This window comes from Streptopelia decaocto, assembly GCF_964273445.1.
Source record: "Streptopelia decaocto genome assembly, chromosome: 1".
Classification (NCBI taxonomy): Eukaryota; Metazoa; Chordata; class Aves; order Columbiformes; family Columbidae; genus Streptopelia; species Streptopelia decaocto.
This window is the reverse complement of record NC_138663.1, coordinates 21,901,010-21,924,265: the sequence shown is the minus strand read 5'-3', so window position 1 is coordinate 21,924,265 and position 23,256 is coordinate 21,901,010. Positions and strand designations below refer to the sequence as shown.

Genomic DNA, 23,256 nt, shown 5'->3' with positions numbered 1-23,256 from the left:
ATGTCTCCAGAGGAGACTCCACGACCCCCCTGGGCAGCCTGTTCCAGTGTTCTGATACTCACGGGGAAGAAGTTTCTTCTCAAATTTAAATGGAACCTCATGTGTTCCGATTTGAACCCATTACCCCTTGTCCTACCGTTGGTTGTCACCGAGAAGAGCCTGACTCCATCCTCGTGACACTCACCCTTTATATATTTGTAAACATTAATGAGGTCGCCCCTCAGTCTCCTCTTTTCCAAGCTAAAGAGCCCCAGCTCCCTCAGCCTTTCCTCATACGGGAGATGCTCCACTCCCTTAATCATCTTTGTTGCCCTGCGCTGGACTCTCTCCAGCAGTTCCCTGTCCTTCTGGAACTGAGGGGCCCAGAACTGGACACAATATTCCAGATGCGATCTCACCAGGGCAGAGCAGAGGGGGAGGAGAACCTCCCTCGACCTACTAACCACACATCCTTCCCAGCGAGGGCCGCCCCGGGCAGTGGGACAGCGCCGGCTAACGGAGCGGGGCCACGGCCGCCCCCGCCTCTTCCCGCTTCGCGGCCCGTCGCGCTCCCGTGACGTCGGCGGCGCGGAGCGCAGGCGGCGGCCGCGCTGGGGGAAGCTGTGGGCGCGGGACCCGCTGCCGCCGGGCCCGGGGGAGCCGCCGCAGGTAGGGCGGAGGGCGCTGGAGCGGGGCTGCCGGGCCCCCGGGGCATGAGCGGGCGGGGATTGGCGGGGCCGCCCCGCGGGGTGCGGGGTTTTGCGGGTGGTGCTGCTGCTGCCTGCATGCCCCGGCCAGGCGGAGCTGGACGCGGTTCTCAGGTGGGCCCAGCCTGACTCTCAGGGTGAGCCCCGCCGGCGGCAGCTCCCCCGGGGGTGCTGGAACCCCCGCCCCGGCCGCTGGGTGCTGCGGAGCCGCCAGGGTGGCCGGTGTCGTGCAGGCCGGTCCTGCACTGCCCGGCACCATCAGGACCTGCATCTTCTCACCTGCATCTCCCGCTCTCGGGTGGCCCCGCAGCTCCTGCGGAGGTGGCTGATGTCCCCTGAGAAGAGCCAGAGTGGTAAAGCTTTTGGAGGTGTCCCCAGATGAATCCTGCGTTAGAACAGGACAGTCTTCTCTGTTCTATTTCAGTCTGTCAGGCAAAATCAGGTGTCTGGAATTAAGCTTGCACGACCATCGGTTTGCTTGCGATCAAAGTTGTGGTGTTATTTTTATAGCTCATGTCCTAAATACATGGTAGGTCAGTTTTCTTCTCTCTCATTCTGGGCCCTGTCAGTTTAAGTTAAAATGTACTTGCCAGTTTCTCATATGTATGTTTCTTCCTTTTCCTGATATTTTTCAGGTCTCCACATGAAACCAGAGACCCAGGCTGTAACTGCTGTAGCCCGACAATTTGGTTTGAGATGGAGAGCATTACGCAGTTGTTCAATGATCTGTGCGAGGCACACTTGACAGGTTTGCCGTGGAAGGTCCACCTGGGCAGGCGGAAGATCAGCAAGAGAAGGGCTAAGCAAAGTCTGAAAAGGGTTGCTTATAATGCCCTGTTCATGAACCTTTTTCAAGATGAGGCTCGTAAGCTGCAATCAAATGTTTCCAGGCTTCCAGTAAAAAACAAAATTTTGATGTTGTCTTTCAACTTGAGAGTTGGTGGCCTAGGTGCACAAGCAGATAGACTGGAGAATCTTGTAGAGGAGTTGGAAACAGCTGAGTGCTTACCATTTACTGAAGTTAATTCTGTCTTGGATCTCTTAGTCCAGCTTGCTGGAACAGGGCCTCCTCAGCTTGTACCGCAAAAAAAGGACTATTTTCTGAACAACAAGCATGTTGGGAGAAACGTAAAATATCAGGGTTATGATTATTATGACGTGAGTGTATTTGAAGCTGATATACAATCTCTCATAACAAACGAAGAATGTCAGTTCAATGACACCATTCAAAAGACGCTTCAGATAATGGAGGCTGCACCTGGCACTGGACTCCCTGCCATAGGGCTGTTCTCGCAGAATTGTCCTGCTGGTGACAAGTTTGAGAAAGAAACGCGTGTCTCGCTCTTTGGTGCTCTAGTCCATAGCCGTACGTATGATATGGACATCAAGTTGGATTTACCACCTGTGCCTGACAATGCAGATTTGTCTGGACTTGCAATTAAAGTATGGTATAATTTGTTTTGGCCTCACAATGTATGCATGCTTTCAATATGCTGATTTATGAAACTACAGTTTAAAATATAGGTAGCCCTTTCATTTGTAATAGAAGCATGACAGTGCTGGAATTTAAGATGCAGCAGGGATCCTTTTCTTTGTTGAGAACCAGATAGATAAGCTTTTGGGGTACAGCAAACCTTGGTCTTGCCGTATAACTGTGTAAAAGACCATCACGTGGCCATAGTCTTTATGAAGTTGAGCCATCAGTGATATCTGTGCCTTACCCAGCCTACTGTGTGTATCGAACGCCTTTGTGTTGTTGCTTATTTGTTACTGCTCAGCTTGACTGCGTAAACATTCCTGTCTGAATGTATGTCATGCTGTTCAGATTACATTACCTAACTTGTATTTCCTTCTTGGCTTGTTAATATCTTAAACCATCTATTTTCAGTTATTCTATTTCATTGAACTTCCTAGTTCCCACTGTCCTTTTACCTTTTCAGTGTGTACAGTTTCTACTGTATCTTTTTTTCCTTTTTGCTGTGCATTCTGTTTATTTTTGCTGTGCTGTATTCTTGTAGAGGTACTAGATAAACTTGTTTGTTTTGTTTTTCTTCCCATTTTTACTGTAGGTGGGCAGTTTTTTTATGTTTCTGTACTTCTAATAATTACTTTCTTCCCTCTACTTAACATATGGATAGCTCTTGCAATTCCCTTAAGATCTTAACTGAAACTTGAAGGCAGACACACTAAGAAGGAAAACCCCAGTGCTGTTCAGTGTGCACATATGGCTGTAAATTGTAACCAAGGGGAGACAGAACCTTTTTGAATAAGCACTGTACTCTTTCCATCACACTGGAAGATTTGAAATTTCTTGAAGAACATGCTGCATTTTATGTGGCTGTGATTGTCTTGTACTAAAAGTGGATGGTATTCTGTGTGTGTAACTCCTGTTGAGAGGTAGCTGAGGGTGTGGCAGATAAACTGTTTGGACACCTGCAGATTTTGCGCACATGAATAAACATAAGGGATCAAACTGTATTAGTCATAGTTAACAAAAGGTTTACAAAGTTGAAGAATTACGGCCTGAATCATTTGTTCAAATGAAATAATGAGCAGTATGACTTGATTAGTGTTACATGTTGTTGAAAATCCAGAATTCAGATTCTAAATTTTTAGAACTATATGCTTACCAAAGAATTTTCAGTTTTGACGTCAACAAACTTCGTATATTATTTTGATGGTGATTGTTGTTTTGTGTATAGGCATTGGTACCTGTAGAGACTTGGCAAATGAAAAGAGTGTTCTCAGGAAAAACTTAAAATAGATATAAAAGGGGGAATGGACAACACTGGTAGGGTTATGTAGTTATTTGATCACGAATGATGACAGAACGTCTTCTCTATCAACATATTTTTCTTCAGTAAAATGTTTTCATGTACAACATTTGAACTTTCTATGACAGGTTCCTCAGAGTATAGACCAGTCAGAAGATGAGGGATTCCAGTCAGCATCCAATCTGACTCCTGATTCTCAGTCAGAGCCCAGCATGACTCCGGACATAGACCTGTGGGATGCGGTGCTCACATACGGACCCAGCAAACGAAGATGTTGGGAAAGAATTGGATAGTATGTGTCTGAGGTTACTGGCAAACTTACTGTGCATCACGTGCAGATGTATGGAGGTGCATTTCATCCTAGTTCCATGTGACCTCACTATAAGAACTGTGCATATTTAATTCACATAATTAAATACTGCGTTAATGACTGAGAAAGGAATAAAAGTAATGTAGGTGCAACAAACTGGTTCTTAGATTGCACCTGTTTCATAGGAAGAGATAAAATCATCTTTTTCAAACACTGAGGGGATTATGGAAGCATTTGCTGTTTGTGTGAAATGAACATTTTTCTAACTAATCTGACTTCTTGTGCGCTATGCACTTTATCTCAATCTAAAAAGATTCCATATTTTCAGTTTCTAAAGAGGCCACAAATGAAGCTGGTAGTTCTCTGGCAAGATTTCTGAATCTGAACTGATGTCCAAATTATGTACCTATTTCTTCACTGTACTGAGTGTGGGCTACATTTTCACTGACTGAATGCACATGCCCCTGAAAATGTACTGTCTTACTAGTAGCTTTTTCTGTGGTCAATACTGGCCATGTAAAATTCTGAAATTACTTTTTTTCTTCAAGAGATATATTTCTTTTCACATAATCACCTTGTAACATTGTGTTTACTCTGACACAGCCCACCTGGTAAAAAAGAGGAACCGTACCTTACTGAAGCTGGGAGAGAAGCTTTTGACAAATTTTACAAACTTCGAGAAGGGGAATTGCAGCTGTTCAGTAATACTGTACTTCAGCTTCCACAGCTCGTGCTTATGAAGGAACCTGAACTGGTTAAGGATGTCTTGAATGTCCTCATTGGTGTAGTATCCACTACATTTTCACTCAATCAGGTATGGAAGATTTTTAACTGCCTGTTTTAGTTGCATCCTTTTCCTGTGTTTTTATTCTTTGTAGAGGTTTCCTCTTCAATAGACATATTTCTTTTGAGATATTGCAGCTGTGGGTGCTGTTCAAAAATTGAGTGCGACCCAGCAGAAGTAAGGCAGTATTTACATATTGCAATAATTATGTTATTGCAACAGGCTAAGGGTATTTGTAGCCCTCTAAGTGAGAATAGGTTAAGGAGTGCCTGAAAATAGATGTGTAAATAGTTTTGCAGATTGGATTGTATTTAAAGATTCAGATAATGAGTCTTTTTCTGTGTATTTGAAAACACTGTTCATACTTGTGAAATTTTGCTACAATTTAATACACTGTCCTAGCTATATTGCCTTAGTCACCAGAGTATCTAAACTGAAAATTTCCTGTTACTTTTGTATGTAAATGTTTGCTATTTTAAATCAGAATACAGCTATAAAATATTTGAATCTGCAGGGTTTTTTTCTCTCTTTATTCTTTTAGGCTGCTCAGACATTTGTGATAAAGGAGGGAGTATATGTGTCTGGAACTTCACCAGAGACAATGCACAACCTGCTCTCCGAAGTTGCAGAGTATGGAACCTATTACACACGGCTAAGTCGTTTTTCTCTTCAGCCGGTTTTAGATTCTTCATACAGCAAAGGACTTGTGTTTCAGGTGAAGCAATTGTATTAAATCATCTTGGTTTAATGGGCCAAATATCTTAGGTAGGGAAAGTAACTTTGATTTCATGTAAAGCTGGAATTTCTGCATTCTGCAAAACTGCAAAGCGTTTTAAGTGTAATGCTCATCCCAGGTCAGCAAGGAACACTGTGTTTAAAGCCCAGCTCTGTGTGCTTAGGGCTTGCTGGCACTGAAACAAGTGATAAAAGGTCTTCATTACCTCAAGTGCTATTTTTTCTGTTAAGGATTAAAGGAATATAATTTTTAGATGTTTTGAAAACTTCATGTGTTTATACATTAAGATGTAGAAAATTAAAATACAAGAACTTTCTTGTTATATTATGCATATATAGAATATATATTTTTAAAAAATTAAAACTGAAATAGAGCAATATGATATTTAATATCTCTAATTACTTTTCCTCAGTTCAGAATTAAGTGCAAATTTTCCCTGTCAGTCCTCTGCATATTATGCTGATCTGTATGTACACTGTGTAATATCAGGTGATTTAATCTCTTTCTAATGCATAGAATCAAGTTTAAGATTGATTATAATGTATTCCTTCTGAATTTACAGATTCTGTAAATCCTGTAAATTCTGTAAATCCTACTGATTTACAGTAATGTTAACAGAAATTGAATAAGAAGGTCTTTGTCTTGTTAGAAAAAGTTTTAGAGGAGATTTTTTCAGTATCCAATTTAAGCATGATAATAAGGAAGCAGGTTGCCATAGGTTCATACGACAGCTGTTGGAGAGCGAGGAGCTCCTCAAGGGGCAATTCAAAGAAGCTTAACCAAGGTGCTTTATTATACTGTGCCTGGGTATGGGCTCTGTGCATTGAGTGTATAAAGAGTATAGAGAAGTCACCTGGCTAATTTGAATGTCTGAAGCTGCATTGACTCTCACTTTGGTACACAAGTCTCTCCTACCTGCATATGCCAATTATTTTAGTAAAGGGTTTGTTTTCAATGCTGATGCAATTCAGGTGAGACATAGATAGACTATTAACTGCTTTAACTGTAAGAATTTTAATATTTTCTATTGATACCAGGCATTCACAAGTGGGCTGAGAAAATATCTTCAATATTACCGAGCCTGTGTTTTGTCAACACCTCCTACTTTAAGCCTTCTAACAATCAGCTTTCTCTTCAGAAAATTAGGTCGTCAGTTGAGGTAAGAGACTAATATTAAATATTTAAGCTTTTCATAGCAGGAAAAAATGTTATCTATTTCTTCCTACACTGTAAAAGAGGCAATGTTACACAGGCATTCTTACATAGTCTTTCAGTATTTTTCTCTGTTTTAACCAAACATTTCTTTATACCCAGAAAGTTCTAGGGAAAACATGTAAGGTCTTTATATTCAGTTTCTTTGTTATCCTTGTTATCATTCGGCTGGTACGGTAGGGCAGTTGTATGATATTCAACTTTAGCAAAGTTCACATCACTGTGATCTCAGAGACTTCTGATTAAGATTGTTACGTATGTTTTAATATTGTTTTTTAGGTATTTAGCTGAACTTTGTGGCATAGGAACAACAGCGCTGGGGATTAGTAGTGGAGCTGCTGCTTCATTTCCTACGGTGATAATTAATTTGATGTTTTTCTGTTTGGTTTGGGTTACAATGTTAATATTCTTCAAAATTAGGTAGGGTTTTACATAAAATATTTAGTGTTGGTTTCTACTGAAGATAGGACCTTGGACACCCAGTTAGAATGCCATGACCATTTCTCCAGATATTTTAAACTTTGGACTTTTGTCCTGTGTTTTCAAGTCCTAAAATAAACAAAGGACCCAAAATATTCCTTATAGCGCATTTCATTTCATTTCATTTCATTTCATTTCATTTCATTTCATTTCATTCGAAAGGAGATGTTTGTAACAGGTCGGGTGAACCCAACTCTAAACATACCTGCTTCTCTCCAGTGACTATAAAGTGAGCTGGAGGTAAGGAGCTCAGGTAAAGTGATGGTAACTGCACACAGCCAGAGGAAGTGAGATGGATCCTGTCTTCTGTGTCTCATGAAACATGTAAAGCTGTGTATTTATGAGTCTTTTGTTATTAAAGTTGTAGTGAAGTTTGCCTAATATTATAATGTTTTTCAATCCTTTAGGGTGTTAAATTGCTTTCCTATCTGTACAAAGAGGCTCTCAACAATTGCAGCAACGAACATTATCCAGTTCTGCTGTCTTTGTTGAAGACAAGCTGTGAACCATACACAAGGTGTGTTCATACTGCTCTCTGCATAATTGTGTGTCAGAGCAGCTCTGATTTAGTAACCCAGTGAATAACTCTGCTAATTTAGCAACGGCTTTTAACATTTTCAGATAAAATAGAAGATGTGGCTGTATCTGCAAAATACTTATTAAAATTAATTCATTTTTCTGAATCCTTCTTTCCCTGTCTTTTCCAGCTCAGTAACGTCATAAGGATTGTATGTGTGACTAGTTTAGTAAATAAATACGTGCAAATAAGACTTCTTGCTGCTGGTCCCGGAGATTCATATTGGAATATAAGACTCTGATAACTTCTGTTTTTTTCTCATCATACCTGTAGTGAAATCCTGAAACTGGTAACTAAAAGGTTTCTCTTGGTGTTGCACAAACCAAGAAAGCCCGTGCTTATTTCCACTCTCTTTTTGTTGTGGGCTTTTCAGTAAGCAAAAATTTTTTTAAAATATTTTTTTCATTAAGTAGGTGTAATTAACTAACAGTAGGAGGTAGAGTTCCCTGGATTGCAACAGTTTTGTTAAGCAGTGCACATCAGTTTAGAAATCATTACTTTATACATTTCTGAAGAGATGCTATATTTTTCTAAATAAATATTTATAGGAATTTTAGCTGTAGTCTATTGTCAGTTTACAGTGATTTTTCATGGATCTAATGATACTTGAAAGAGAAAACCAAAATCTGTCAAAATGCTCTAAATTTTAGATTCCTCCCATGGCCACCCTTCGTGGTTTTTGTTCCTTCTACATAGAATGTTCTTCAGATAAATTTAAGTTCAGATTTACCAGAAGACTCATTGAAATATCTTCACAGCTCCTGCCCTGCCATTTATAGGAGGCAGTCAGATTTCTGAAGTAGCAAGGGCAGAATGTCATGGCATCACAAGGAACCTAAAAAATATGAAAGTGTGCTTACTAGTATGAGATACTTACAGCATTGACTCCTGAATTTCTAGCAAATCTCTATCCAAACATCGATCATATACGATCAGGGCTGCTGTGGAACGAGGCCTCCCTTATCTGTAGAAAGTGTTATCCTGCTCATTTATGAACCTGAACGAAATTAAATAATAGAAGTTGTTGCTTAAATCACAGAAACATCAGATTTAACACTTCAATTAAAAGGTCTTTAAATTTTTACTTACAACCTTAAAATCGAACAGTGGTTCCTGTGCTAAATGCTTCCAGTTTGTTACATTGACCCAACATCTAGAAACAGTGTTAGAATTACCACTAGTAAGAAAAGAAAATATTAACTTCAAGGTGCTTTGAGCCTGTTTATCTATAGCTTCAAATGACTGTAGTTTTGTGCTTCTTCAAAAGTTTGGTTTCGCATGAAGGAAATAGGAAAAGCATGAATAAATATTCCAAAATAGTAGTTCTCATTATTGCATGTATATTAAAAATGTCTCTAGGTCCAAGGGAAAGGTGCTCGGTAGTGCATCTTTGGTTTATACCCTTTCAGTTTTTCCCTGCTAAAGTTACCTCTCCTTAAAATAAATCCTTCCTCCTTATCTCTCCCTATGCTTTTGGTGTGCTGCAAAGAATTCCAGAAATTTTTAATACATACTTAGTAAATTAATAGACAGAAATAAAAAGATTGTTTCAATTGTTTGCTGAAATGTTCTATATAAAGATGGTTTCTTTTAAGAAAATGTAGAGACACAATCCTGTGTGTATCTTAAAATACTTAATTGCTGGTTGTTATCCTGCCTATAGCTTCTGTGTTTTGCAGTTTTAAAGAATATACTTACTGTTTGGTTATAATAGTTGAGAATACAAGAGGGTTGATTTTCAATATCATACAATTTTTTTTAGATTTATCTATGATTGGGTATACAGTGGTGTATTCAGAGACGTTTATGGAGAATTTATGATCCAGGTGAATGAGGATTATCTTTGCTTCAGAGGTACAGTATGTATATGGAACACTTCTAAGTTACATAATTTGTGCTGTTAATTAAATAATTAAAACCACATACTTATATCTTTTTGTTTGATACGTAGATAAACATTACTGGACTCATGGCTATGTTTTGATTTCAAAAGAAGTAGAAGATTGTGTCCCTGTGTTTCTTAAACATATTGCCAATGATGTATACATATGCGGGAAAACCATAAACTTACTGAAATTGTGCTGTCCTAGGGTAAGTTTGGGTTTAGTTCCTTCCTGTTACATTGAGAAAATCATGTCTCTTTAGAGCAGGTTTCTAGGTTTTTACCCAGTTCACTGCTTTATTGAAAACTGGTATTGAAAACATCAGTTCATAATCTCATATTTTACAATCTTAAAAATGTGTTTACAAGGAAATTTCTCATAAATTTCTCATTTTTCAGCATTATATATGTTGGTCAGATATACCTGTTCCCCGGATTTCAGTCATTTTTTCACTTGAGGAGCTGAAAGAAATAGAGAGAGATTGTGCAGTGTACGTAGGTCGAATGGAGAGAATTGCCCGGTACAGTTCCATAAGCAAGGAGGAAAAGGTAAATGAATAAAAGAATAAAGACCTTATTGTTGGGATTTATTTTTTTTTTAATACTAATTTTTCTTTTTTGTTGTAACTTCGAAAGAATTTGTATTCATGCTCAGAATTTTTTCATTGGTCAATTGCTGTTTGAATTGTTATCGCAACAAATAAACTTATTTAATACAACTTTTGAAAGTGTAGGTGGTCTGTTGGCATTTGTTGGCATTTTGATATATTTAATGAGTTTTGGTCCTCCATTGTAGTTCTTTGCAGCAGCAGAATTGCCCTCCCAGTTGTTAGATTCTAATTTATCAAATGTGACATGCTAATTAGTAACCAGATAAGACTCTTTTTGTAATTTGCATAGCTAATTATTTTTTCAGAACTCTTTTAACTATGAAGACATTTCCGTCTTTCAGATGCTCTTAATGTAGTGTGTATATGTCAGATGGATTTTGTTTGCCATAAGGTCCGATGTATTAACTTTAAATATTATAGACTTTCAATTTAATTGTTTTATTCATATTCCTGTACTGTAACCATAGATTAATAACCATTATGAAGCATATACCTGTCTTTGAAATGGTGTATTTTCAAGTCTAAAATAACAGAAAAAAGTCCTACCTGTATTTTTGTTTGTTTTTTTAAGGATCTGCGCGTGGAAATAGCCAGACAAGAATTAATTGCTCATGCTCGAGAAACTGCTAGCAAAGTGCTGAAAGCCATTAATGGTGAGTTGCGGTGGTGGTTCCCCTGTTTTCTAGTGGGTTTTTAATGCAAACTAACAGTATCTTTACTGTAATACAGATCGACAAACATCAGAACGGATGGCTTTGGATGCGAAGAAACGGGAACAGTTTCAGAAGCTGAAAGAGCAATTTGCAAAAGACCAAGAGGTATTTCTGTGCGTGTTTCTAAAAGCCAACTGTATTTCTTAGGCAAGTAAAGATATCTTGATTTATTGTACTGAAGCTGAATGAGTAGCTCCTGGGGTACAAATAAGAACTTATTGCAGATGTGTGTTACGGCTGGTATCGAGAGCGGCTTTTAAAAGTTTTAAATATTTATGCAGCGTCGCCTTGCAATAAAACAAGAGGAGATTGATGATGATTTCAGCTATGCCCGAGAGCTCAGAGAGAGAGAAAAAAGACTGAAAGCTTTAGAAGAAGAACTGGAAAAAAAGGCAAGGTAAATGTATCTGGGTAGTCTTCCAAAGCTTAGATACTCCAAATCTATCACAAGACCTCAAGAAAAATTATTGTATATTAAAATTTATAGTACTGGCAGTTCCCAGACATTGGTCTACAAGGGTAATGTTTGCAGTTAAAAGATGGATGTGAGGATTTTTGGTAATCCATGAACAATTTTGTGATTTAGGAATGGTTAGTGGCCCAAAAATCTGGGACACAGTGATTTGCACCAATCTCATCCAGTCTGGATTTTGTTATGATCAGAGTTTGAGGAAAAAATTTAACTACGTCTTACAATTAAAAGCTGAGCCCACAGCAAAAATGGTCAAATGTACATCAAAGGAGAAGTACAAAGCAGACGGAGGAGTTAGGTTGATAATTATTTGAATTGCTCTTGTTGTGCATCTAGTTGTATTTCACATCTGTTATACCTAAAAACACTTAAGAGAAATGAGTGACATACTAAGAATAGTTACAAAAATACATATTGACTAAGAATACAGTCCTTTTGTCTTTGCCTGTGTCTTCTCTGTGATTGAAACCCCTGACTTAAGATGCTTCTGAGTTCTGAAGTGCAAAAAGGTCTTAATCTTTAGAACGCAAGACGAAAATCAATATGCAAAAATCTGTAACGTAGCTTTATTTTTAATTTCATTTAGGCAAGAGTTAATTGACCATTATAGCAAACTTTCTGATGATGCAGCCCGTAGGGAACAAAGAGCATTATGGAAAATCCAGCGACACAAGTTGGAAACAGCCCGTCTTAAGTTTCTATTAGAAGACCAAAAACGCATTGAGGTAACTTCTGAAAAGATTTCAGAAATGTCATTTAGAAAATTTGGTACCTGGTACTTAAAGACTTTTCGTTCTGTCATTTTCACTTGTAGGAAATGCTTGAAAAACTTCCAGATGGAAACTACAGGAGAAAATTAGATATTATTCCCTATAAACAGTGCCAGTTGGCTTTAGATAAAAACTCTGTTGTGAAAGATCCACATTCCCAGGTGAGTTTATTTTCTTACATAAACTCCAGGTGGTTGTTCCGAGTTTCCCTAAAGGGAGTTCATTTCATGGTTCTTTTCAGTCAGTAAACAGAAGGTTCATTGTAACAGCAGGGTGAGTAGTTACCACATTATTTGTAGTGCATCTGAAAAATCAGAAAATTTCACATCTTACGTGTGGTAAAGTGCTGCCCAAATAAGTAGCTTGATTATGTGATGGGCCATACAGTGTAATAATTATTTTTTTAGGTGTCATCTGTGAACCCTCTGCATTCTAATGAGACAGCTGGCAGAAAAGAATCTGAGCCTGGACTGGAACATTCTACTTCTACTGACAAAATATTGCCCATACCAGAGCTGACAAATAATAATGCTGATCAGCATGTTCAGCCTAAAGCAGCAGGATCTGAAAGCAGTCTCCAAAGTTCAGAGAAAGCATCTAGTCCGCTATACAGTGCTGATTCCTTGCCTGAATCCGCTGTGAATATAGAAGATTTCCTACCAAAGCCACAAGATGAACAACCTGCTGCCGTTAGCATACAAGGATCTTTGCTAGATGAAGCATTCCAAAATATTAACTCGGATCTTTCTGAGACTTCTCATGTAAGTGAAAGTCAGCATGTCATGAGTGGAGCACTGGAAGGAGAAGACAATGCACCATTGCATCAGCAAAATGAGTATGATTTTAATACAGTTCTCAGACCATCTGCAGCTTTGCAGGGAAATGTTAGAGTTGGAGAAAATGTGTTTGATGTGGAGTACAGAAGGCCTTGGTGGAATATTCATGGACATGCATCTGATGCCAACATTAGAGTGGGAGAATATGTACCTCATGTGGACACTCACCAGCCACAGGCAAGTCCTTTTGGCCATTCTTCAGACTCCCATATGAACATCAGCAGCTATACTTCTGAAGTGGAATCTAGCCGACCCCGATGGAATGTTCACGGACATGTTTCTGAAGCTCATATTAAAATTGGGGAATATGCTTCAGAGGTAGAGTCCTCAAGGCCTAGGTGGAACATTCATGGGCATGCTTCAGAAGCTAACATTAAGATTGGAGAGTATGTGTCAAACGTAGCTCCTGCGAGGCCTCGGTGGAACATCCATGGTCATGCATCCGATGCCAATATCAAGGTTGGTGAGAACGTTTCAGAGGTGGTCTCAGCTAGACCTCGTTGGAACATCCATGGCCATGCTTCACAGTCGCACATCAGGATTGGAGAACTGGTTTCAGATACAGAGCCCGTGAAATCTCGTTGGAGCCCGTTTGGTCATGCATCCCAGTCAAGCATCCAAATAGGGAACTGGGCCCCATCTACAGAAGATGATCCAATACCTCATCGCAAAACCATTTCAGGTCCTTCATCTGACTCCACGGTTCAGACACTTCTGTACAGTGAAGAATTGTCTCCTGCTGAAGGGAGCAAAAAGGAAGCAAAAACATCACAAGTTAAGGAAAAGATTTTACCACAGTCACAGTCATCTGACAGTGTTCCAGTCTCTCCTGATGCTAACAGTAAAGATGACAAAAAAGAAAATACAATGGAAGAGAAACAAGAAGGTAAAATAAAGTTTATTCAATCAGCATTTGTTTAAGAGCTCATGAAAGTAACTGTAAACGTTAATGTTCAGAACGGGTATTTATTACTTTATTGCTTGCATAACTTTTTGGACACTGTTAGAATTCAGAGGAAAGAATTTGACCTTAGTCTTGTCTCTGATATGCAACAAATAGAGCATTAAAAAATTCTGGTCTGAAACTTCTTGAAACAGGACCTTGTGTGATCTTGAGAACACACAGAGAACTGCTGGGTGGGACTGTGGGGAGGGACTGGTACTGGGGTGTTTTTTTCGGTGACAGTCTATAGAGGAATTTTGAAGAACTTTGGGAGCAGATCTGGAGTATGAACTGAGCATTATAAGCAAGTCTAAGTAAATGCTGTCTTTAATTTTCTTGTAATTACAGTAATTGCAGATGTGGTCAACAGGGACCCTTCTCCAGATTCCTCACAGAGCTTACAGGTAAGAAACAAAGTAGTTGTTGACAAGACTTCCTTTTCCTTCAAAGGATTAAATACACTGGTAGTTAAGGTAATAAGTTTCTGTCCTAATCTGGTAATCACTATAGTGCCATATTGTCTTTACATGCCAGAAGAGTACAGGTGAGTAAGCTCTTTTATTTTCAGTTTGAACAACTTGTCAGCTATCTGTAAGAAAACATTAAGTGTGAGTTGGCATCTCTCATAAAATTTGTCCATTTTTTTATTTTAGGCAGAACCCAAAAAAGCAATTCCACAAGATACTATGCCTCAAGAAACTTTATTTTCTGAAGCTGATGCCCCCAAGACTAAGGAGGAGGAAGAGGGAGAGGAAGATACATGGAAGAAAGAACAAGCTTATTTGAAAGCCTTATCGGATCAGTATTGTATTGAAAAATATCAAGATAGTTATGATTTGATGTGTGAGTAGAACTGTTGGAACAGTAGATCAGTAGAAGATGGGGTAAACTTTAGCAAGAAAGCTGAGTGCCAGAAAAATACCTGAATTACTAATAAATGACCAATATTATGAACCGCAGTAGCCAAACACTTTGCTTCTAGGCACAAAGATGAGAAATACATTTTGGCACATGATTTTCTAACTTAGAGGGGTTTGTAGAGATGAATAGAAACAGATTATCAAATTGCTTAAATATAATAACTTACAGTGTTGATATACTTTTAAATTTAGCAGAACTCCCAGTTTCTCATCTCTTGCATCACGTGATACCAAGATCCTACACTTTTCCTGTGGACCCCGTGGTACAGTCAGCAACAGATGAAACGGCTGTACAGCTGAGTGAGCTCTTATCCCTGCCAGTGCTGATGAAACGTTCTATTACTGCTCCACTGGTATCTCAGTGAGTATTTGTTAGAAATGTTGAGTCCATAATTTAGCAGTTAATGTTGTGTTCTTTATTAGTTCTTTTTTGAGATGAGTTGCATATAGAGCTGTTCCCTTAAATTTTCTCTTTACTCCTGAAGTGTTTCAGTGGATGGTCCATTATTAACTAAAAGGTTCAGATTTACTTGATAATAGTAACACAAACTTATATATGTGTAACTTAAAAATTTGAAGGTTCTGTTTGAAAGGGCTTGGAGGGAAGTATTTGCTCTCAGACTCATGGATTATGCATCAGTGGTTTTGACACCATTGGTTTCCGTAGTCTTTTAAAAAAATGTATGTTATTTATAATGGTTGTGCTAGTTTTTATTGGGCAGGTGTAAGATAAGGAAAAAAAAAGAAAAATCTTTTGATTATGTGAAAGCTCATGCATATTAATCAGGATATATTTTATGTTTCTATGGGAACTCTAGCTTCAAAGGCTGTTTTGAAGTTTAATAGAAGCTGTTCTTGTTACTATTGGAATACATAAGAAATCACATATGTGTTGGACCATTTTATTACTGTATCTAATGGCACTTTAAAGAAAAGTTTGTTACTATGTACAAGATTAGCTACTGTCGTGAGAACAGTTATTTGCAGATGGGTTGAAATGCTTCCTGTTTTTTAATCTTCTTCCTTGTAAGTTTGTATTTTATTTACTAACTCTGAGTATTCTATACTCAAAGTTTGGTACAATGTAGAAAGATCTAATTATCTAACTTAGTTTTAAACATCCAGATCATCTACCGGAGTGATCTGTATACAGATTCACATGTTCAGCAAAGCAAAGTGAGCCTGAGTTGTGTGCTGGCAGAATTAGCCTATTCCTGATATATGAATTAGGTATTGAAGCTAACTTTAAATAAACTACACTATACTGCAAGCTGTAGTATAGACCTGCCCTCAGTACCTACTGTCAGAGCTTTACCAATTAGTATATTCTTCTCAGAGAGTTAATAGTCTTTCTTAATCTGTTTGTGTAGGTGACAGAGATAAGACAGAAGGCTATTGATAAAATGTTGCTCCATGCCCAGCAGCATGTTCTAAAGATCATTATATGTAGCAAGTATTAAAACACTTCCCCAGTACTGTTCAAAACCCAAGTATCTGAAGTGATAGGCTTTAATTCTGGTATATTCTGGATAAAGTTTTTTTTTTTCTTGACTGTGTGAATATCATCCTGTCTTGGATATCAGAGTTAAGTACTGGAGCATTAATCTGATGTAGCCCCAGCTGAATGTTGACAGTAAGGAAGGAGTTGCTTGTAAAAATAATACTTTTTCTGTGTTTTGATTCTTAGTGTTTCTCTTGTGAACAAAGCAATAGTTGACTACTACTTTGTGGAACTGAATGTAGAGAAACATTTTGAAGCACTGAGACACTTTTTGTTAATGGAAGATGGGGAGTTTGCTCAGTCACTCAGTGACCTGTTGTTTGAGAAGGTATTTGCTTTGTTGTCGTAACCCTTGGTTTTGGGCTGTTTGACTTAGCTTGACACCTCTGGATTAATTTGGGTGGGAATGAGGGAATGGTATGAATTAGAATCCTGGCTTGTGGTGATTTCCTCTTTTGTGCCGTGCCATGAAGTCTTTAGCAAGGAGCGCTGTTAATGATGAAGGCCTGAGGCAAAAGAAGGTCTTTGCTCAGAAGGGATGCCCCTGCCCAAGGAAATCCCAAGAAAGAGAGTAATATTTCCTACTGCTAATCCCAGAAAGAGAGTACAGGTATTTAGCACTTTAAGGATAATAATTTCAAATTTTGGCAGATAAGCAGGCGTGGAAGGATATTTCCCTCTTTTCTGTGGAAACTGCTGCGCTGTTGCTCTGTCCCCTCTCATCTGCTGGCAGCAAGGCTGGAACAGCCTGTTGTCATTTGCTAGAACCCAGTGGAAAGGTCTGCATTGCAAAACACCTACTCTGACCTCAGCTGTCCCATCCAGCAGTGGGCAGGTGTCTGAAGAGAGTGCTGGGTCTTCTGCTGAGCACACCTGTGTGCTTGTGGAGGAGGCAGCAAGGTAGGAAAGACAGTGTGGGTCAATGGAGCTGGTTGCCAGCGGAGATATGTGGCTGTAGGGTAGTTAAGGCATTTCTCTGATTCCCAAGAAACCTTTAGACCCAACTAGGGAAACCACTTGTGGATTTAGACTCTATGAAAAGCTTTATTTGTAAACCTCTGAGGGTACCGAGTTGATGAGATAGGCAGACCGGAGCCATACCAGTCATACCATACCAATCCCAGTCCTGCCGCTGGCTTTCTGCCCCACTACAGCCCAGATGCTGCATGCCCTGCAGCGGGGGTGTGTAGCAGCTGCGGAACCACAGCAAACTGCAACCCAACATATCAAAATAAATCAGTACAGGTAGGAGATTACGTTCATGCTGTGAACAGCAAATAGTTCGGAAGTTGCTTCTTCTGCTGTTTATGCATCCCTATGGCAGAAACAGAAACTTCCAGTCAATGGTGGGGACAGGCAGGATAGTCACCACTTTACCATTCTGCTTTAATTCACTGGTGTTCAGGAGCCAAGACTTATTATGAATACTGTGTAATTAGGATTTTTTTTTTCCCCTAGCTTGGATCAGGACAAACACCTGGTGAACTGCTGAATCCACTGGTTCTTAACTCTATCCTAAATAAAGCATTACAGTACAGTCTTCATGGTGACACCCAGCTTGCTTCCAATCTTTCTTTTGCTCTCAAGTACCTTCCAGAAGTGTTCAAACCTAATGCACCTGATGCTCTGAGTTGCTTAGAGCTGAGATACAAGGTAAGAAAGCGTGGAGAAACGCAGTAGTAGTGCAGTTGTACCATGGTCGAGTGAATGTGTTCTTGATAATGGAATACCTTTAATAATGGAGTAATAAAAATGTGTCATGGAAATTACAGGATTTACTTATACTGGCCAATGCATTACATTATTAAAGTATATATATTAATTCATATGTCCCTGAAATACTTGTCTCTGAAATATTCTTATAAATTATAACACAAAAATGTAGTATGAACAGCACTGTTAATTCTTTTAGGTTGACTGGCCTCTGAACATCGTCATTACTGAGAGCTGCATGAATAAATACAACAAGATCTTCTCCTTTTTGCTTCAGCTGAAGCACATGGTGTGGACTCTCAAGGATGTTTGGTTTCACTTAAAACGCACTGGTGAGTATAATGAATGAACTAGAGAGCATCCTGTTTAAAATTCTTTTAGCATCCTGTCCTAGACAACTGATTATCAACAGTCATGTCAAGCTTCAAAAGCCACAACTTATTAAATGAACTTCACTAGCATTTTAAACAGGCTTTACTAATAGAAATCTTCATTCCTTTAAAAATTCTGATTTTAGACAGTCTCCATGGGTGCTGCTGATAATATATTTCTGTTTTTATTTTCAGCTTTAGTGAGTCGTGCTTCAAATTCTGTTCAGTTTCGACAGCTCCAGCTGTATAAACACGAAATGCAGCATTTTGTGAAAGTTATTCAAGGTTACATTGCTAATCAGATTCTTCATGTTACATGGTGTGAATTTGGAAACAAACTGTCTTCTGTAGGCAACCTGGAGGAAATTCACAGAACACACGCTGAATACCTCAACAAAGCCATCTTCAGGCAAGCTACCATGCTTATTTTTGCTTCAAATATTTAAGTTAATGGAGCTGTAAGTCTAGCCTCATGCATTCTGCAGAAGTTACTTCTACCTGACATACTAAGTGGTCTTTACATGTGAAAGTGTTCTTAAGTTGGGGAAACAAACTTCATGGCACGTTGCGAGGTCCATACGTTGATGCTTTTCCTCAACTGCCTGTCCTCTTTGTTTCCCCAGACTCCTTAGAGTCGCTTCCAGCTCCTGTTCACGCTGCCTCACACTCCACATCCCCCCAGACGTCCCCCCTGACAACTCTAACTTAAAGAATAAGGGCACATTTGCCACAGTTCTGTTTTCCCTCTCATCCCATTCTTGTCAAAGCTGTTGCAGGTGGATGCTGTTTCATTACATGTGAGTGACGTGCACAAGTGAGCTGGGCTCAAGCATCTTAAAATGCTTCCTCTGCACCTTGTATATGCCTTTAATGTATGTGCAGTGAACAGGACTGGACTGCAAAGGAACAGACGTGACCTGGTAGCTCTGGCCAGATTAATGAGCAGTGCAAGAGACATCTGTCTTTTAGGAATCACGAGCTTTTAGCTCTTTGGTTACTGTGTATGTGGCAGAAGGGCAGTGGAATAAAGGAGAGGCACTTATGGTTTATTTGGTTTGTTCTTCAAGAGGGTCCAGTGGAATGATAAAGTGGAGGGAGAAGAGGTGATAAAGAACAGGAATTATGAACAAGAACATAAATGTGCCCTTCCATATTTCTCTTTTTCCATTTTAACAAGAAAAAACTTGGCTAAAGGTGCTGTTTGTATATCAGGTGATGGGATGAGAGGAGGTTAAATTTTAAGAAAACTCAGAGCATGATAATGTTTTTAAATGTCATCTTTTTTGTAAATGCGGGTATCATTATAGAAATCAGATACACCAGTGCAAATCTTGGTTCATTGGAAGAGCAAGCAAACTGTATTAGGTTTAGGCACCTTTTTAAAAATCGCCATGACAGTTGGCTGCAGTCTTGTGGATTTCTTTTTTTTTTTTTAAGGCAATTAAAGAGAAAAACCTAAAGGATTGCCACCCCTTTGTATTTTTCTTCCTACAACCAATAAATGATGTCAGCTACATTTCTGAAGTTGTTTTTGTTCTGTTAGGGGTCTGTTGACAGAGAAGGCAGCCCCCGTGATGAACATTATCCACAGCATCTTCAGCCTCATTTTGAAGTTCCGCAGCCAGCTGATCTCCCAGTCCTGGAGCTTTGACGCGGGGAAGCAAATGGCCGTTCATCCCAACTTCGCTCTGATGCAACAGTCATACAATACCTTCAAGTATTACTCCCACTTCTTATTCAAAGGTAAGAAATTGTGTAAATTCTAGATGGTAGAAGAAAAAGTCAACTGACAACTGAAAAAACTACGAAGAGGTTTTGGAAGTACAATGTAAAAATAGGAAGATGTGTGTACTTAGTATGTGTTGGGGGTTGGACTAATAGATGAGCTTTAAAGGTCCCTTCCAACCCAACCCGTGCTGTGTGTGATTCTGTGTTAGAAAACGTAGTTCTCAAATGCAAACCTCATTATTGTGGTTTGCAAAGATCTGCATATCCATCAATTCCAATATCCACACAAGAAATTTAACATATCCCAAGACTGACCATAAGTTTCTGCCAATTTGCAAAATAAGTACTTGGTAGTTATCTCTATGTGCTTACATTTTTCTTGTCTCTGGAATTGAGTTCTGAACGTTCTTATTGTCAGCAATAAAAGATAGTTAGACACCACTTAAAAGTACTTTTAGATGTATCTGCATTAGTTGAGTATTACCATTGTTAGGACATTTGGAACATTCTGATTTCCTTGTTGGGCTAAAGCTCAGAGAGCCTCCTCGTATTAGTTGGAGTTTATATCCAGTGCTCCAGGCAAGTGTTTTTCAACTGCACAGATCATTTGCCAAATGTTTTTTCATTTAACATAAAATTTCTTCTCTCTGGCAGCTTAGCCTATAATGTTAAGAAATGGTTGATCTGTTTTTCCTCTTCGTTTCTCTTTCAGATCTTGCTTGTGTTTTTAGTAGAAGTTACTTATCCTTCCCCTGAGTACAAAGGTGGTTCATGGGGTTTGGATTTTTTTTCTAGAAATCCCTCAATTCCTGAAGGAAGTGCAACTGTTTTCCTTAGATCTATTTTTTGTAGAATATTTTCTAGTCAGATTATATTCTTCAGGAAATGAGCTGCCCTTTTTATTCTTTAAGGGTGTCCAAAAATGGTGTCAAAGGACCAAACACAGATATTTCAGGATGAGTTAGAATGGCTGCTTCCAAATTCTCCAGGAAGTCAGAACACCTCTGGGAGCCACCTAAGCCCATACTACGAGATCTATGGTTGCTTCATGGACAGAGATTGATAGACCATTCCGTAAGGAACTTTGCTGAGTGACCTAGCTCTTTACACCCTCTTTATTAAGCACTACAAAACAACTGTGTGCTTGTTCATCTACACTTGTTCCTTCAGTCACCGTGTATTGTCAAATGTTCTTTCACAGCGGGTTGATCTAGAATCCATTGAAAGCCAATACAAAGTACTCTGGACTTCAATGGCTTTGCCTCAGGCCCTGACTTTAACTGTACACTTTCCCTTCTTCCTTGCATGTTGCTGCTGCTTGCTAATTCCTGTTATACTAGTGCATGGGATGTTGATGAGTTTAGGGAGTTTCTGTTGCCTTTTTTTCTTGTTATTAAGGATGTTGAGAGCAGGCGGTTTGTTCAGTCATAGAGCTTGAGGGGTTTGTCCCAGGAACTTCTCTTTGGTTTCCTCTCTCACAATGGACTTTGCTCAAGAAAACTTCAGCAGAGCCTCTTCTTTCACAGAGGTGACCAGAGGACCTAAACATGCTTCCTGGGCAGTTGACATTCTTATAATAACAAACCATCTTATTGTGAAAGCAGCTTGAGAAAGCATTTCCTGATTAGAATAATAGTTTCACTTAGAACTTCTCTTGCTTGTTATTTGAAATATTTTGTAATTTCAGAAAGAGATACCGAACCTTTCTTATGCAAAGAATAGACATTTGTTTCCATTGTTTTCAGATATTTGCATTAGGCTTTTATTAAAAAAAAAAAAAAAAAAAAAAAGCACAGATACTGTCAAGCCTGACCTTAGAATATTAATCTTAGTTGAAGCTGATTTTATTTTTTTGTTTTTTCTTCTAGTGGTAACAAAGCTTGTAAATAGAGGATACCAACCACATTTGGAGGACTTTCTACTGCGGATCAACTTTAATAATTACTACAAGGATAACTGAACTCTGTGGAGTAAGGATCACTGATTGCATGGAAAAACAGAATGAGATAAACCTATATGCTTATGAATTATAGAAGCTTATGCAAATGCCATGCAAGAAGCATTTTTCTTCGGTGAAATAACCTGCCATCTAATCCCTTGAAGAATATAACCACCACATACAGATAATGATGCTTCTTAAAATCCACCACACCTACCAGCTTTTTGGTCTACTGAGAGCTTATGTTGTCATTATTGCAAAGATAGAAAAGCTGAGTGCCTGGGCTGAGTGCAAAACTGTATATCCTGTGAATGTGTAAATGTTGTATTTTCAGTGTTGTGAATTTTTGCCAATGTAAATACATGTCTGTGAAATAAATTAACAGCTACTTTCTAAAACTGTTGAGAGTATTAGGTACAAATGTTCAGACAGATGTAAGCACCTATTTGGTGTGTTTTATTTTCAAATGGATATTAGTTTCCAATCTAAACTTAACTACCTTCTTCAAGGCTATTAGTCACAGTGGAAGAGGGCATGATAAAAACACCTTGCAGTGAGGAGACCTGTGATAAGAGTATTTGACTATTCAGGCACTTGGTAACTGTTGGATCACTTGCACCAAACTTAGTTTCCTTGTCCTTGATTTAAGCTATACACCTCATTTTGTCATGATTACATAAAGTCAGTATAAAAATGCAATAAGGCACAGTTGTAATGCACATCTTCTATGCCATTTCTTTATCTGTGCTATATTTAATTAACTAGCTTCCTTCTGTTCCTACAGAATAGGAGATGGAGTGAGCACGTGGCTTGCAGATGGAGCTGTTTTGTTTGCCCGGGCAGAACTGTTTGCCTGCCTGCCTTGCTCTTCAGGCACGTACCAGGCCAGGTGTGCAGGTCCCAGCTCACCTGCTGCTGCAGCCTGATGCCTTGTCCTGACTCCCCAGCAGAGAGCAGCCACAGAGCTGCTGGCTGAGCTTTCCCATGCAGCCAGTGTGACTCCCAGAGGCAGGTCACAGCACCTGGCTACAGCACCTGAAGTCCTGGTACCATTACACAAGAGGAGCAGCATTCTCTTCATTGACATGGAAGGAGTGTTCTATGATGAAGGAAAAGGATAGCAAGATTAGCGATAGCTAAAAATCAGATTTCTCAAATGCAAGTCATGACTACTCGTCATCCCACTGACTACTAACGCAGGATTCCCTTCTGTGGTGGTATAAACCTGGCCTGGCATTGCTACACTTGGAGCATACTTCATCCCTCCTGTTGGAGAAAGATGCACTGAACTGCCATAA

General features: G+C 39.1%; 1 protein-coding gene across 1 annotated transcript; it reads left to right on the top strand.

The window, feature by feature from the left end:
• Positions 1-566: 566 nt before the first annotated feature.
• TUBGCP6 (tubulin gamma complex component 6) lies at positions 567-22,474 on the top strand. Its single transcript, XM_082066223.1, has 26 exons — positions 567-648; positions 1,322-2,129; positions 3,589-3,752; positions 4,374-4,584; positions 5,096-5,269; positions 6,328-6,449; positions 6,782-6,857; positions 7,390-7,499; positions 9,322-9,413; positions 9,511-9,650; positions 9,841-9,990; positions 10,624-10,705; positions 10,782-10,870; positions 11,047-11,162; positions 11,824-11,962; positions 12,052-12,168; positions 12,415-13,729; positions 14,135-14,190; positions 14,440-14,629; positions 14,899-15,067; positions 16,394-16,535; positions 17,666-17,860; positions 18,120-18,252; positions 18,487-18,700; positions 19,835-20,034; positions 21,888-22,474. The coding sequence occupies exons 2-26, from the start codon at positions 1,383-1,385 to the stop codon at positions 21,977-21,979; spliced, it is 5,235 nt and encodes a 1,744-aa protein (XP_081922349.1). The 5' UTR covers positions 567-648; positions 1,322-1,382; the 3' UTR covers positions 21,980-22,474.
• Positions 22,475-23,256: the final 782 nt, after the last annotated feature.